At 31.2% G+C, this 16,061-nt stretch overlaps 1 protein-coding gene across 1 annotated transcript; it reads left to right on the plus strand.

Annotated features, from left to right (window-relative positions):
• The first annotated feature begins 14,107 nt into the window (after positions 1-14,107).
• On the plus strand, positions 14,108-15,677 carry LOC107612340 (protein EPIDERMAL PATTERNING FACTOR 2-like). Its single transcript, XM_016314096.3, has 3 exons — positions 14,108-14,356; positions 14,753-14,802; positions 15,006-15,677. The coding sequence occupies exons 1-3, from the start codon at positions 14,257-14,259 to the stop codon at positions 15,198-15,200; spliced, it is 345 nt and encodes a 114-aa protein (XP_016169582.1). The 5' UTR covers positions 14,108-14,256; the 3' UTR covers positions 15,201-15,677.
• Positions 15,678-16,061: the final 384 nt, after the last annotated feature.

Below are 16,061 nucleotides of genomic sequence, written 5' to 3' on the forward strand. Positions count from 1 at the left end.
GTTCTAGCTTAAAGATGACATAATGACAATGAGGATTGAGATTCTTGATGATACAGAAGAGGTGTTTCCTTTACTGATCTTCCGGAAAAATCCGTGTCTTCAGAAAAGATCTCGCGTACTCGAAAATTAGGGTTGTTACACGGATCACACAAGGAGAATCAGTTTTGGGAGCCCTTGGCTTAGGAAGAACTCCATCAAGGCTTGGAGGCATTACCTTTGAAGAATAGAGCTTATTGGAGACTCAAGCATTGGTGGATGTTCAAGGATGAATTCAAGCACAAGCCATCTTGATGAGGAGCTCCCCATAAGTCCAACTTAAGGATAATAAATAAAAGTGCTAGGTAGGAGACACCCCACCATGGTAAACTCTTTTCATTCTCTTGTATATATATACTTAATAAGTGATTTGAGTTGCTATTATAGGTAGTTTTCTTCTTTTCTATACTCTTATACATTTTGTTTTGATTGATAGGTTGTTTTAGTGAGTTTTGATTAGTTTAGATTGTTGTTAAAGTAGGTTGCTTGAAGTGCAAGTTTTGTTTGTTTTATCTTTGAAAATTTTTCAAAAAAAAAACTAAAACTTAAAGATTTTTGTTAAATTTGAATTTTGGTTTCTTTAGTATGTTTATAGTTAGGAGAGTATCAAATTCTATTTCTATGCTTCTAAAAAAAATCTAAAAAAAAAATTTATTCCACGCTTAAGCACGCGTCACGCTTACGCGTGGATTGCACTTCCGCAACTCCTACAAAAATCTGAGAGTTGTGCGAGATTTGTGCTGGGAGCACAATCTCAATCCAAGCGTAAGCATTCATGACGCTTACACGTGAATTGTCCCCGCTGCATCCATGCATAAGCACGCGTGACGCTTATGCGTGGATTGTCCCTGCTGCATCCATGCATAAGCACGTGTGACGCTTATGCATGGATTCGCACCCTGTTTTTCTCCTTTCTCCTTTCTTCTTTCTTCTTTTCTTCTTCCTTCTTTCTACCTTTCTTCTTCTTCCTCTCTTGAAAAAAAAATAATAAATAAATAAAATAAATAAATAAATAAAATACCAAAAAAATTTTTTTTCTTTTTTCTTTTCTTCTATTTTCTTTTATTGCATTTGCTTATTTTCATTCATTGCATTTTAATTTTGTTTTTATAGCTTGTTCTCATTTTCTTTTCTAAGTTTCTCATTTTAATAATGGTGTTGAATTCTCTTTACTTAATTATTGAGAATTTCTTGTATTATTTTGGTACTTCGTGACTTGTTTAGCATTAATGGTCATATTTGTTCCACACACAAGATTAGTGCTTTCGTCCTTCCTAATTCATTATTCTTTGTTTTTGTACTTCCTTATCATTGAGTTAGGATGGGACCAAATGCTTTCATGCTTATCACTAATCTTGTTCATGTCAATTCTTGTTTGAACTTGATGCTCAACATGCTCCTCATGCTTTGATTTTACTCTTGCATCAAGTATTAGTTGATATGTCCTTTGCCTATATTGCTTTCTCTCCTACATGCGTAGCTAACATGTAGTGAAAACCCTACTCTTATTTGGCATTAGCCCCGCCTATGTTCTATTTGCTTTTCTATCTTTGTTATAGGATTAATTTTCTTTCTTTTTCTCTTCTTTTAGGTTGGCCACCAAAGGAGGAAAGGAAAAAGCTTTGAAATGGTGCAACAAACAAGTCATCCACACAACCTTTTGAAGAAGCTCATCAGTTGCAGCAACCCGTCCACCTTGCTCTTCTTTGCATGCACCGAGGACGGTGCAATCTTCAAGTGTGGGGAGGTTCGGTCGATGACCGATCTCCACGGATAACAATTTTCTTTTTCAACACCAATGTTAGTTAGTGGTCGCATTGCATGATAGGTTACATGTTAGTTAGAATTTGTACATATTTTTACCACTTCTTTCTTATTAGGTCTACTTGGTTAGGGTGATGATTTATTTTCCAAGAAACTATTTTTAGGGCAACCTACCAATTTGAAATTTTTTTTTTTTTTGAACTTGCTTGGAAGAATGTATTTTGGAACATGATTTTTGAGCTAAGAACACAAGCATGTGAGTTTTGAGCCTAATTGCGTGGTTACATCTTATAACCACTTATTTTCCTTCTTGTGTGCATTATTCTCTTTCTAGGATTGTAATCTTTGATTTGTTTGATTCTTTATGTCCATTATTCCATGTATACATGCATTTATATGATTGAGGCCATAATTTTAATTAGCTCACCTACCCAAATAGCCTTACCTTTTATCCTCCATTGTTAACCAATTTGAGCCTACGATTAACCCATTTTGTTCTTAATTTTAGCACATTACAAGCCTTGAAGCGAAAAATAATAAATGTCCTTAATTTGGATCTTTGATTAGCTTAGGCTAGTGTGTGTGTCATTCAAGTGTGGGGAAACTTGGGACATTGGTTGAGAGAAAAAGGAGTTTTTGTTTTGTATTTCTATATTTAGGAATTGGGTACATACTCATGTGTTAATTAAATGTAAAACCATATGCATTGATGCTCTTGTATATATTTTAGTTTGAAAAAGAAAAAAAGAAAAAAATGAATGATAAAGAAAAAAGAAAATATATATATATGTGAAAAACAAAAGAAAAAAATAGAAAGAAAAGAAAACGAAAAAAAGAAAGAAATAAAAAGGGGGACAAAATGCCCCAAAGTAAAGTTCAATAAGAATCAATGCATATGTGTTGTGATCAAGAAAAAATGCATGAGTATGTGGAAAAGTGAAGAATGGGTAGTTAGGTTTGTTTAGAATTGTATAGGTTGCTATATAGATTAGGTGGGAAGTCTAAGCGTATCAAGGATTCAAATTTCAAACCTACTTGACCATATATGCATCCTTACCTTGACCCTAACCCCATTACAACCTATGAAAAGTCCTCATGATAGTTGTATGCATGCATAAAATAATTGTTGATTGTTAGATGAAAAATAAATCTTGGAAAGCATGATTAGGAAAGAATTGAGAGAATCGACCCTATACACTTGAGCGACTAGAGTGCAAACACTTCCGGTGAGGGTTCGATGCTCAATTCCTTGTTCCCGGCTTTCATGAGCTTTCTTCTTGCAAGTCTACTTGAACTTCATTTTTATACTTGAATTGGTAGGATTTATGAATCGTTATATGATCTTAGCCCTACTTGTGCATGTATGTCTTGGAGATTGATTTACTTTTAACCAAGTAGGTAGAATCATTTTGCATTTAGTTACATTCATTTAGATAGGATGCATATAGATAGATTGCATTGAATAAATGTTCATACCCCTTTTCTTGTCCTTCTTGGTTTAGCATGAGGACATGCTATTGTTTAAGTGTGGGGAGGTTGATAAACCCCATTTTTAGGGTTTATCTTGTGTTGAATTTAGAGGGATTTTATCATCTTTTCTCACATTTATTCAATGAAATAGCATGGTTTCGTAAATTCTCCTTTAATTGTGCTTAAGAGTGAAAACATGCTTTTTAGGTCTTAAAATAGCTAAATTTAATTCACCTTAATTCCATTAGATACCTTGATATGTTTGTTAAGTGATTTCAGGTTTAGGAGGCAAAGATTGGATTGAGGGAATGGAGAAAAAGCATGTAGAAATGGAGAACTCATGAAGAAATGAAGGAATCGCAAAGCTGTCAACCCTGACCTCTTCGCACTTAATCGATCATAAAATGAGCTATAGATGTCCAAATGAGGCGGTTCTAGTTGCGTTGAAAAGATAGCATCCGGAGCTTCAAAATGATATTAAATTTTCCATAGTTTCCTGGCGTATAGAGATGTGTACGTGTGATGTATGTGTACGTGTGGAATGTTGCACGTGACTCACTAAAAGCAACTCGTGGCCAGCGATTTCTGAAGTATTTTGTGTGAGTTAAGAGAGAAGGGAATAGTGAATCAAATAGCGCAATTCTTCAAGGCGTGTGTTACACACACTTTCTTTTAGGCTTAATTTGCTCCCACCAATATACAATGGTGTGCAAAATGGGTTACTGGCGAATTTTCTGTAGGATACAATGAAGAACACTTGACTTGTTTATGCACTCACACAGTCAAGCCTTACACTAAATGATAATTTACAGAATAATATTCTCTATTCTTCCTTTTGCGCATAAAGAAAGTGTTGAGATGGATTCCCTAGCAATAATGAAATGAGGAAAATTTATAGAGACGGAGTACATGCAGCTACGTACTCAACAGACACAACTTTTTAAATAGTTACAACCTTTCAACAGATATAACTATTCAAATAGTTGCAACCTTTTAACAGGCATAACTTTTGATTAAGTCACAACTCTATGAAGAGATGTAACTCTTCAAAATAGCTTTTCACATATTTTGAAAATATATCTCACAATCCCCCACCATTTTCAAAATTTCTTTTCAATCCTATTATTCTGGAAGTTTTATGCTTTCAGTAGAGGTATCTTGCGATTTGAACCTTTACCTAGTAACCAGTGGTATTCACTCATCCGAATTTAAAATGGTAGACAAGTTTTGAACCATTTAACTCATATGAACAAGTGTGCACTGATGACACATAAAATTTCGGTATCATTTAAATGTTATATTTAATATGACACATTTAGTAGGCCTTGTGTCTTGTATCCTTTCGTGAGTGCTTTAAGAGTAAAATCTTAACTCTAAGAACCGGCCTCAGTTCACACTCATATAGGTAGACTCTATCAAAGTATCCCATAATTAAATACTTCATCAATAATATACTTGTTATAGGACTATTAAGAGCAAAGCTCATCCTGTTCCTTTATACCATTATGGTTCCAAGTACTTTTTACCTTGGAATGAAAGAAATTACTATGAGTACTTGCAATTACTCTTATAGTGTACTTTACCGCATTGAACTCAACACTTGATGTTACTCAAGTGTGAGTTGGGTTTCCACCATTGGTAATTATTTAAAATACGGATTTTAGTCCCATCCCTTTTGATGTTTTAAACACCAAATCCCTTGTCAATCCTTTCGTCAAAGGATCTGCAAGATTTTGTTCTGACCTTATAAAATTTATAGATATGACTCCATTACCAATAAAGTTTTTAACATAGCTATGTCTTACTCCAATGTGCCTAGATTTTTCATTATAGACTTGGCTATAAGCCTTTGATAATGTTGCTTGGCTATCACAATGTATAGAGATTGGTGCCATTGGTTTTAGCCAAACTGAAATTTCATGTAATAAATCTTTAAGCCATTCAGCTTCCTTGCTTGCTGCTGCCAAAGCAACAAATTCTGCAGCCATTGTAGAGTCCGTTATGCAAGTTTGTTTCTTAGATCCCCAAGAAACAGCACCCCCACTAAGAGTAAAGATCCAACCACTTGTTGATGCGTGATCCTCTGTATAGCTTATCTAACTGGCATCTGTATATCCTTCTAAAACAGAAGGTTCACCACTATACAACAAAGTATAGTTTATTGTTCCTTTCAAATATTTTAATATTCTTCGGACAGCATGCCAATGGTCTTTACTTGGATTGCTTGTATACCGACTTAAGCGACATACAGCATATGCTATATCTGGTCTAGTACAAGTCATAGCATACATTAAGCATCCAATTATTTTTGCATACTCAATTTGTGAAACAGACGAACCTATATTGGGTACTAATTTAATACTTGGATCAAAAGGAGTACTCACCGAATATCCTTCAAACTCATCAAACCTTTTTAATATTTTTTCTATATAATGAGATTGAGATAATCCTAAATTATGACCATCTCTAATAATTTTAATTCCTAAAATTATATCTGCAGCTCCCATATCTTTCATATCAAAATTACTAGACAAAAAATGTTTAGTTTTTTCTACCTCTTCTAAATCAGTACCAAAAATAAGCATATCATCAACATATAAACAAATCATAATACCTTTACCATTTTTAACTTTACTATACACACATTTATTAGATTTATTTATTTTATATCCATTAGCATGAATAGTTTCATCAAATTTTTTATGCCATTGCTTAGGGGCTTGTTTCAGTCCATATAAAGACTTAACTAATTTGCACACTTTATTTTCTTGACCAGCAACTATAAATCCTTCAGGTCGCTTCATATACACCTCTTCGTCTAGTTCACCATTTAAGAAAGCTGTTTTAACATCTATTTGGTGAATGACAAAATTAAAGATTGAAGCAAGTGCTATAAGCACTCTAATTGTAGCAATTCTTGCTACTGGTGCATATGTATCAAAGTAATCAATTCCTTCTTTTTGTGCAAAACCCCTTAGCAACTAACCGTGCTTTGCACTTATCAACAGTTCCATATACTTTCATTTTCTTTTTGAAAATCCATTTAGAACCAATGGCTTTTGACCCACGAGGAAGATCCACTAATTTCCAAGTGTTATTTCTCATTATTGAGTCCATCTCATCTTGTATTGCTTCTTTCCAAAAATCTGAATCTCGAGACCTTATAGCCTCTTCATAGGTCTCATGATCACCTTCCATATGAAGGCATATAGGTGCAATGCTATCTATTGATTCTCCTGTCCCTTCCACAAGGAACATAAAGAAATCTGGTCCATAAGTCTTTGCTTTTCTTATTCTTTTACTTTTTCTAGGTTCAATATTTTCAACGGGCTTATTTTCTACATTTTCTTCTATTTCTAAGTGAATTTTACTTTCAGGTCTTGGAGTTGAATTAAATCTATCCTCTAAGAAAATTGCATCTCTTGATTCAATAACTGTATTAGCAGAGTATGATTCATTAGATTCAATAACTACAAAACTATAAGTTTTACTGTTCTCAGCATATCCTAAGAAAATACATTCTATACCTCTTTCTCCTAATTTCTTTCTTTTAGGTTCAGGAACTTTTACTATTGCTCTACAGCCCCAAACTTTAAGATATTTAAGATTAGGCTTTTTATTCTTCCAAAGTTCATATGGAGTTATTTTATTCCTTTTATTAGGAATTCTATTTAAAATATAATAGGCAGTTAACATAGCCTCACCCCAATAACCTTTTGCTAGACCAAAATAAGATAGCATAGCATTAACCATTTCTTCTAGCACCTTATTTTTTCTTTCAACAATACCATTCTGTTGTGGAGAATATGGTGCAGTAGTTTGATGAATAATACCAGTGGACTCAAAATAACTAGGATTATAATATTCTCCTCCACGGTCAGACCTTAAGCACTTAATAAAGGTTTCATGTTGTAATTCAACTTCAGTTTTAAAAATCTTAAATTTATCCAAGACTTCATCTTTAGAATGCATCAAATATATGTAACAATATCTACTGAAATCATCAATAAAAGTTACAAAATATTTCTTTCCACCTATAGTAGGCCAACCATGCAAATCACATACATCAGAATTTATTAATTCTAATAACTTTGAATTTCTTTGTACTCTTTGAAAAGGAAGTCTTGTTATCTTGGTTAACATACAAGTTGTACATACATCTGAATTTCTAATTAATTTTGGAATAAGATCATATTTTATCATATCATTTAATTTATGAAAATTAACATGTCCTAAATGATTATGCCATAAATCAAAGGACTCAGCAATATAAACAGAAACATTATTATTATTAATAGTATTTACAATATTCAATTTAAATATATTCTCACATAGATATCCTTTACCCACAAACACTCCACCCTTAGACAGAATAAATTTGTCTCCTTCAAATACAGACTTAAACCCATACTTGTTAAGTAGAGGAACAGAAACTAAATTTTTTCTGACTTCGGGTACATAATATACATTAGTAAGAGTCAGTACTCTTCCAGAAGTGAATTCAAGTTCCACCGTTCCTTTGCCCATTACTTGAACAGTTGATGCATTTCCCATGGACAGAATAGTCCCATTCTCTTCTTTGAATGTCTTGAAAAAATCTCTATTCTCGCATACATGTCGAGTTGCACCAGAATCTATCCACCATGATCCAGTGTCTTCAATTATGTTGATCTCAGAAATTACAGCAATAAGATTATCTTTTATTGCTGTGTCATTCTTTTCTTTCTTTTTCTTAAGAAACGACATTCTTTCTTAAAATGTCCTAGTTTTTCACAATGAAAACAATTTCCTTTCTTTTTATTTTTTCTGAAATCACCATTGTTACTTTGAGATTTATTAAAATCTCGGTATCTCTTCTTGTTGGGCTTGTTGGATTTTTCATCTTCCATTACATGAAGATTAGCATGAGCACTTTGCTCTTTAATATCGTCTTGTTTACGATACTCTTCTTCAAGACGAAGGTGATTACTTAGTTGCTCAAGAGAAACATCATCCTTTCTATGTTTCATAGTTTTTTTGAATTCTTTCCATGATGGAGGGAGTTTGTCAATAATTAAAGATACAATGATGGTATCATCCATATGCATGTTATGTTGCTTAAAATTATTTAAAATATGCTCAATTTCATGCAGTTGTTCCATGACAGATCTACCATCAACCATCTTATAATTATTAAAGCGAGTGACAAGATATTTCTTATTTGTTGCGTCCTCGACCATATATTTTGCCTCTAATTTGTCCCATAATTCTTTTGCGCTCGCAATATTTTGGTAGACATCAAATAGTGCATCAGCCATGCCATTGAGTATGTGCCCGGTGCATATATAGTCATCGTTGTCCCATTTTTGCCTGGCTCGTATTTCTGCAATGGCCTCCCCTTCAACTTCTGGTGGTCTTGGTACGGTAAGAACATATGCCACTTTTAATATTGTGAGAAGGAACTGCATCTTCTTTTGCCATCGTATGAAATTTCCACCATCAAATCTTTCTAACTTAACAAAATTCGACGTCATCTCCTTAATTGATGCGGTGACCATTTTTGTTTTATTGGTGAATAATTAAGCCTAAAGATTGTGAGTTAAGAGAGAAGGGGATAGTGAATCAAATAGCGCAATTCTTCAAGGCGTGTGTTACACACACTTTTCTTTAGGCTTAATTCGCCCCTACCAATATACAATGGTGTGCAAAATAGGTTACTGGCTAATTTTCTGTAGGATACAATGAAGAACACTTGACTTGTTTATGCACTCACATAGTCAAGCCTTACACTAAATGATAATTTATAGAATAATATTCTCTATTCTTCCTTTTGCGCATAAAGAAAGTGTTGAGATGGATTCCCTAGCAATAATGAAATGAGAGAAATTTATAGAGATGGAGTACATGCAGCTACGTGCTCAACAGACACAACTTTTCAAATAGTTACAACCTTTCAACAGACATAACTATTCAAATAGTTGCAACCTTTTAACAGGCATAACTTTTGATTAAGTCACAACTCTATGAAGAGATGTAACTCTTCAACATAGCTTTTCACATATTTTGAAAATATATCTCACATTTTGGGCCCAATCCAACTCATTTCTGATGCTATTTAACCCAAAAATTGAAGAAGGATGGACCAATTAGTGACCAATTAGTTTAGTTTAGTTTAGTTTTGGAGGGAAAGTTAGTTTCTAGAGAAAGAAGCTCTCACTTCTCTCTAGAATTAGGATTAGGTTAGATCTAGATTAGAATTTCTTAGATCTAGGTTAATTTCATGCCTTGATTTACTTTTTCTTTGCAATTTCTTCTTCTTCTACCTTTTCTCTCTCTAGTTTAGCATTTAATTCTTGTAATTCTCTACTTTTATGTTGATGCACTTTTGTTCTTCTATTTTCCTTTAATGCAATTTATGATTCATGTTCCTTTATTATTGAATTGCTTTGTTATTGTTTAATTCCTTGCAATTAGTAGTTGTAGATTTATAATTCTTGCAATTTGATTTACTTTCCTTTTATGCATCCCAAGTGTTTGATAAAATGCTTGGTTGGATTACAGAGTAGATTTTTCTCCTCTTGGCCTAAGTAGAATAATTAGTGACTCTTGAGTTATCTAATTCCTTTGTTGATTGATAATTGGAAGTTGCTAATTGACTTGAATACCACTAAAGCTAGTCTTTCATCTAGATTAAGATAGGACTTGTGGAATCAAGTTAGTTCATCCACTTGACTTTCCTTCATAGTTAGAGGTTAACTAAGTGGGAGCAATGGACAATTCTCATCACAATTGATAAGGATAGCTAGGATAGGACTTCTCGCTCTCATACCTTGCCAAGAGCTTTTCTAGTTGTTAGTTTATTTCTTTTGCAATTTACAATTCTTATTTCTTATTCCAAAAATCCCAAAACATACTTCATAGCCAATAACAAGAACACTTTATTGCAATTCCTAGGGAAAACGAACCGAGGTTTGAATACTTTGATTATTAATTTTAGGGGTTTGTTACTTGTGACAAATAAATTTTTGTATGAAAGGATTATTGTTGGTTTAGAAACTATACTTGCAACAAGATTTCATTTGAGAATTCTAAACCGTCAAAAATCCGTTCATCACGCATACCATTGTCGCACCACTTTCTCCCGCCACTGGTTGCCGCGGTGCCTCCACTACAAACGCTGCAAAGCCACACGCATTTAGGCGCAAAAGAAGATCATGGATCACACCACGGCGACGCACCGCACACCATCAAGTGAGGCTCGCCGCTCGTCTGCCACCAACGACGCTGTGGTCCGCGTAGTGGATGACAAAGAAGGATTCATTCTTCTTTTTGGATGATTCATTTTACCAGTTTTGGATATTTCTTTTGTCCTAGGTTTTGAATGTTTCTTCTTTTCTCCTTTTTTTATTCTTTTTTATGTTTTTTTTCTTAGTTTTTGGATATTCTTTTTTTAATAATTTTGGATGTCTGATTTTGTTAGGTTTTTAATTTTTAAAATAATTTTGGATATCTCATTTTTGTTAGGTTTTGGATATTTCTTTTTGTTGTCTTTCGGATGTTTCTTTTAATTAGGTTTTGGATATTCTTTCTACAATGGCGTTCTTCTTCTTGTAGGTTTTGGATGATTCTTGTTACTTGTTTTGGATGTTTCTTTCTCCTAGGTTTCGGATGTGTCTTTTTTATATGTTTTGGATGTTTTTATATGTGTCTTCTCTTTAGGATTGGATTCTTTTAATAGTTTTAGATATTTCTTTTCTTAGTTTTTGGATGTTCTTTTTTCAATATTTTTGGATATCTCATTTTGTTAGGCTTTGGATTTTTTTAAACCGATTTTGTATATCTCATTTTGTTAGGTTTGGATATTTCTTTTTGTGATATTTTAGATTTTTTTTATTAGGTTTTGGATATTATTTTTACAATGATTTTGAATGTTTATTTTTATTTGTTTAAATTTTTTTCTTAGACATTGGATTTTTTTTTTCCGTTAGATTTTAGATGTTTCTCATGATAATTTAAATTCACATTCCCTCTAAAAAGAAAATAAAAAAAAAGTTGCTAGTTGGATATATTTAACTGCACCCCTTATTGATTATCTAATAAAGTTGTTTTATTTCCTAACATCTCTGCTAAATTCTAATCTCATTTTGAACATTTAAAACGTCCTACTAGTTTTGTCTTAAACATTTTATTTTGTACTATCTTTTTTCTCTAATTAAAATTAAAATTTTCTTTCAAAAATATATTTTTTTTCTCTATTTTTATTTTTTTTATCAAATTAAACTGCTATTTTTATTCTCAAATCATTACAATTACTAGGACTATGACTATTAAAATTTTTTTTGTTCTGTTATTGAAAAGAAAATTCTAATGGCGGAAGGGTGTTTTTGTTTTTGTGAAAAAAATTTTAATTTTCATCGTAGAATTAAAATAAGGCAAAATAAGTGAGATAAAAAAATATTTCAAACATTAGAAAACAAAATTAAAGTTTAACTCAAATATTAAGGACTCAAATAATAGTGTTTTATCCACAAATTTATTTTTTCCTCGAACACATGCTGATCAATATTTGAATTGGCGGACAATAAGCGAAAATCAAACTTGTACTTATGGTTCGGTTCATGATAAAAGTTCGTTTGATCGAATTAACCAGAAATTGACCACGAAATTAATTCAGTTTATGGTAGAAATCAATTATGAATAAGTTAATAAAAAATAATAAATTAATTGAACTAGTATTTTTTAGTAGTTAATTAATTTAAATTATAAAATATAAAAAAATATTTTAAAAAAATATACTTATATATAAATATATAAATTAGTTCGATTTCTTCATAAATTCGATAATCAGTTCGATTTTTGAAATATTACTTGAACCCAAAATATTTTAAAAAAATCTAGCTTATATTTGGCCTGAACATTCAGGTTATGTGTAGTTTCATCAATCTTTTTTATTTTAATTTAATTTACCATCTTCATTTGTTTTCACTTCTCAAACAATCAAAAGTGTGTCTCAATTAATGCCATCATTCAAACCAACATTTTCTGCTCCCTTTCCTCTGATAGGTGAGCCCTACTAGTGATGCCTGCTGAGTCCCCAATCTGTTCTGCCTCAAAAAGTGTGGAATTTATTATTCAAAATTCATAAATGCTCTTCTTTTTTTTTTTTTTTTGACTAAATGCTCTTCTTTTAATACAGGAGTCATGTTATCACTCTTGGATTTAAATTGTCATTTTCTAATGTGATTTTTTTAAATTACTCTTCAGCTTGATTATTCTTTTTATGATGATCGGAAAAAAAATTTCATTGCAAGAATAATTTCAAATAGCATGGTATTATTAATTATGCATGACGATATGTATTAAAATACTTTTACTCGCATGACTAAATTTCGAGAGTGATCTTTTAAATTTACGATTTTTACTATTTTAGTCTTTTAAATCTAAAATTTACTATACTGATATCAAAATCTAACTCCAAATATGATATTGGTCCCCAAATTTTTTCTGAAGTTGAGTCGACGAATAAAATGCTGAGATAGTTCTAATTTGTCATGTTAGATACAGGGCTAAATATCATTTAATTTTAGCACTTAAACAAGAAAAACGAGGTCATTTTAAAGAATAAGCAAAGATAAAAACTTTACACATTATATAAACTCTTCTTCGTCTTCTCGTTTTTTTTTTTTTCTTTTTTTAATAGCAAAATAAAACGATGCCGTTAATCCTGTATTTAGAATGACAAATCAAATCTAACATGATATCTTTTCACTTGATCAATGTTAAAAAAGATCTAAAAATTATTATAGTATCTAAACTCTATTGCTGCATCTTGGGAACGTGCATTTTGAATCTAAAACATTAAAATAATAAAAAAACATAAATCATAAAAATTACTATAAGGATTTAGTCCAATCATATTGTAGCATGTAATCAAATTCAATTACAAAAAACATGACTTATTTGGTTTGATATTTATGATTGTTTTTTATTTTATTATTTTATTCTATAAAATACAGGCTGATCACCAATCAAAGCAATTAATTTTTAAATAATTTTTTAATTGATGTAATTCACCAAAATACGTAATTGTAGTGATGTGTAAGTATATAACTTGGTCTGCTTTTTGTAAAGTTCGAAAGCAGCTATGGTATGCAGGAGAAAATGTATAATACTTTTCATAAGCTTCTGAAAAAAAAAAAAAATTACTTTGCTCAACATGTGAAAAGCTGAGAGAGACAATATGTGTAACAGATTTTCTTTACAATATCCGAAATCCTTTTCAAGAGCAAATAAGGTTGTGAAGGTGTGTGGTATATATATTTACACTACAAAAATATTATTTGTATATTAAAATTAGCCAAATACACTTTGAAGGTCCATTTTGATAAAATTCTCTAATTTAAATCTATATTCAAATTTTTTAGCTCACCAATCACTCTATTAACCATTTAACCTACTTGTTAAGGCTAGTAAATTAAGGTTAGTAAAGTAGTAATTTGTTACAAAAAAATAAATATTTAAAATTTTAAAATTTAATATATTAGATACTTGCTTTTTTTAGTAACCTTAACAAATATTGTCAGGATAGTTATTAGTAAAATTCTAATAGTTAGTAACAAACAAATGTTCATTTATTAAAAGAATTAAAAAAACAAAAAACAAGGGAAAACAAAATTGGAGGACTCAACAAAAACCTGTGAAACCTTTAATTAAAGTAGGCCGTGTATCATGTGAAATGGAGCAGATGTACCACATTGCTCATTTAATAGGATAACTTTGCATCTTCATCATTATTTCTCTCTATATATATGTATATGTGTAACACAAATCCTATTAACTCATCAACAAATCAATTCCTTCTCAAAAGTACACCCTATCCTATGCTTTTTGCTTCTCACTTTCTCACTAGACTCCATATCCTCTAGTAATGAAAAATTGAAAAATAAAAGAATAAAAAAATTTCCAAGTCATTGTTAAGTTAGGAGATTATTAGTAGTTGCTGACATTATGAGCACTTTGTCACTTGGAACCCACAAGTTTTTCCTAGTTGTGATCTTCTTGATGTTGGTTTCCATTGGTTGGAGCCTTAGGGTGATTCCAAATAATGGTAAGTCAAATGCTCCTTTCCTAATTACCAATTTACTATCATTTTTTCCCCGCAGTTGACAGTTAATTGTGATTTTTTACCATATATTATTTATGTAAAATTAATATATATAAAAGAGAAAATTAGATAGTCAGAGATAACATAGTCCATTCCATCTATAAATCATAAAATAGTAAAATCATGAATATTTTTCAAGCTAGTTGAACAAATTTCAAAATTTAAATATAGTTTAAAATTGAAATTCCAACTTTGAATTATCATTTCAAGGATCATATTATTTAAGAATTACAAAACTAATAACCTTTTATCGTTGTCACAATGTTCTTATTAAAAGGGTCGTAGTGCTACAATTTATTTTTAATTTTCTTATATGCAACTTTTTCTCTGGTTTTGCAGTTAAGTTGAATAACTTGCAAGAAGAGGTAGCAGCAATTAGAAATAAAAAGGTTCAATTCAATAGTTTTATTACTCTCTGTATTCCTTTTTATTTGTTATTATAGTAATCTATTACCAAATTTAAAATAAAATAAAATAAATGAAGCGCATAATGTTATGTTAACTCACTTGTCTGCTTTCAAGACATATGGGATAGGATGGGATTATTTAATGGGTTCTGTATAATTTACCAAACAACCTGTGACTTATGTAGGAAGAAGCAAAGGAAGATGTTGTATTGGAACAGAGTTCAACTGGATCCTCCATACCAGATTGTTCCCATGCATGTGGACCATGTTTTCCTTGCAAGAGGGTTATGGTTAGTTTCAAGTGCTCAATTGCAGAGTCATGCCCTATAGTTTATAGATGCATTTGTAAAGGGAAATACTACCATGTACCTTCAAATTGATTGTCCATATTAGTCACTCCCTCCATTTTATAGGATCTGGTCAGTTTAGAAAATCTTGTATATTCATAATCTAATGTATCTAGATACACAAAGTTATGAATATAACAAATTCTAAATGTAACGATTATTTTAAAATGTTGGGAGTTAGAATAATATTGTGAGACGGTTTCGTGCCGATTAGATATAGATTAGTAATACAATTAACTAACTCGTTCAAATATTATTAATTCTATCACTTACTTTTTGGCGAAAATTCTAAGCTCTGCAATTTTTTTTCGGTTATTTTAAATTAAGTCTAGGGTTATTGTTGTAATTTTCAAGTAGAGGATGTGGGTTTTGAAATTTCACCATTTTGGGCAGATTAAATAGGTTAGGGAGGTTGGTAATGTGCATGAGGAAGAATAGAAGAGTGAGTAGCCAGGACAAAATTTGAGGAGAGTTTGTATAGTAGGATGAAGCTTTGGCTATATATTAGATTATAAGGCTTGTTCAATCTATTTTCTTGATTAATACTATAGTGAATTAGTTAGCATCATTGGCACCTCCAGTACTCCATGGTACATCCATCGGATTTTTTATCTTTACAAATTAAATAAATGTAATAATTATCGAAATATATAATTTAAAAAATATTTATCAAATTAAATACTCCTCTCTTATCTGTAAACGAGATAAGAGAAGGAAATGCGATATGTATATATCTCATTTACAGTCTCGTTTACACTGTAAACGATATATGTACATATTTTGTTTACACTATAAACGAGATATTATGTATTTAAAAAAAATTAAAAATAATAAAAAATATTAATAATATCAATAATCCAAACTTTTATCATGTAATTTTTTTTAAAAGATAGG

This window comes from Arachis ipaensis, chromosome B8, assembly GCF_059453495.1.
Source record: "Arachis ipaensis isolate K30076 ecotype BB chromosome B8, ASM5945349v1, whole genome shotgun sequence".
Classification (NCBI taxonomy): Eukaryota; Viridiplantae; Streptophyta; class Magnoliopsida; order Fabales; family Fabaceae; genus Arachis; species Arachis ipaensis.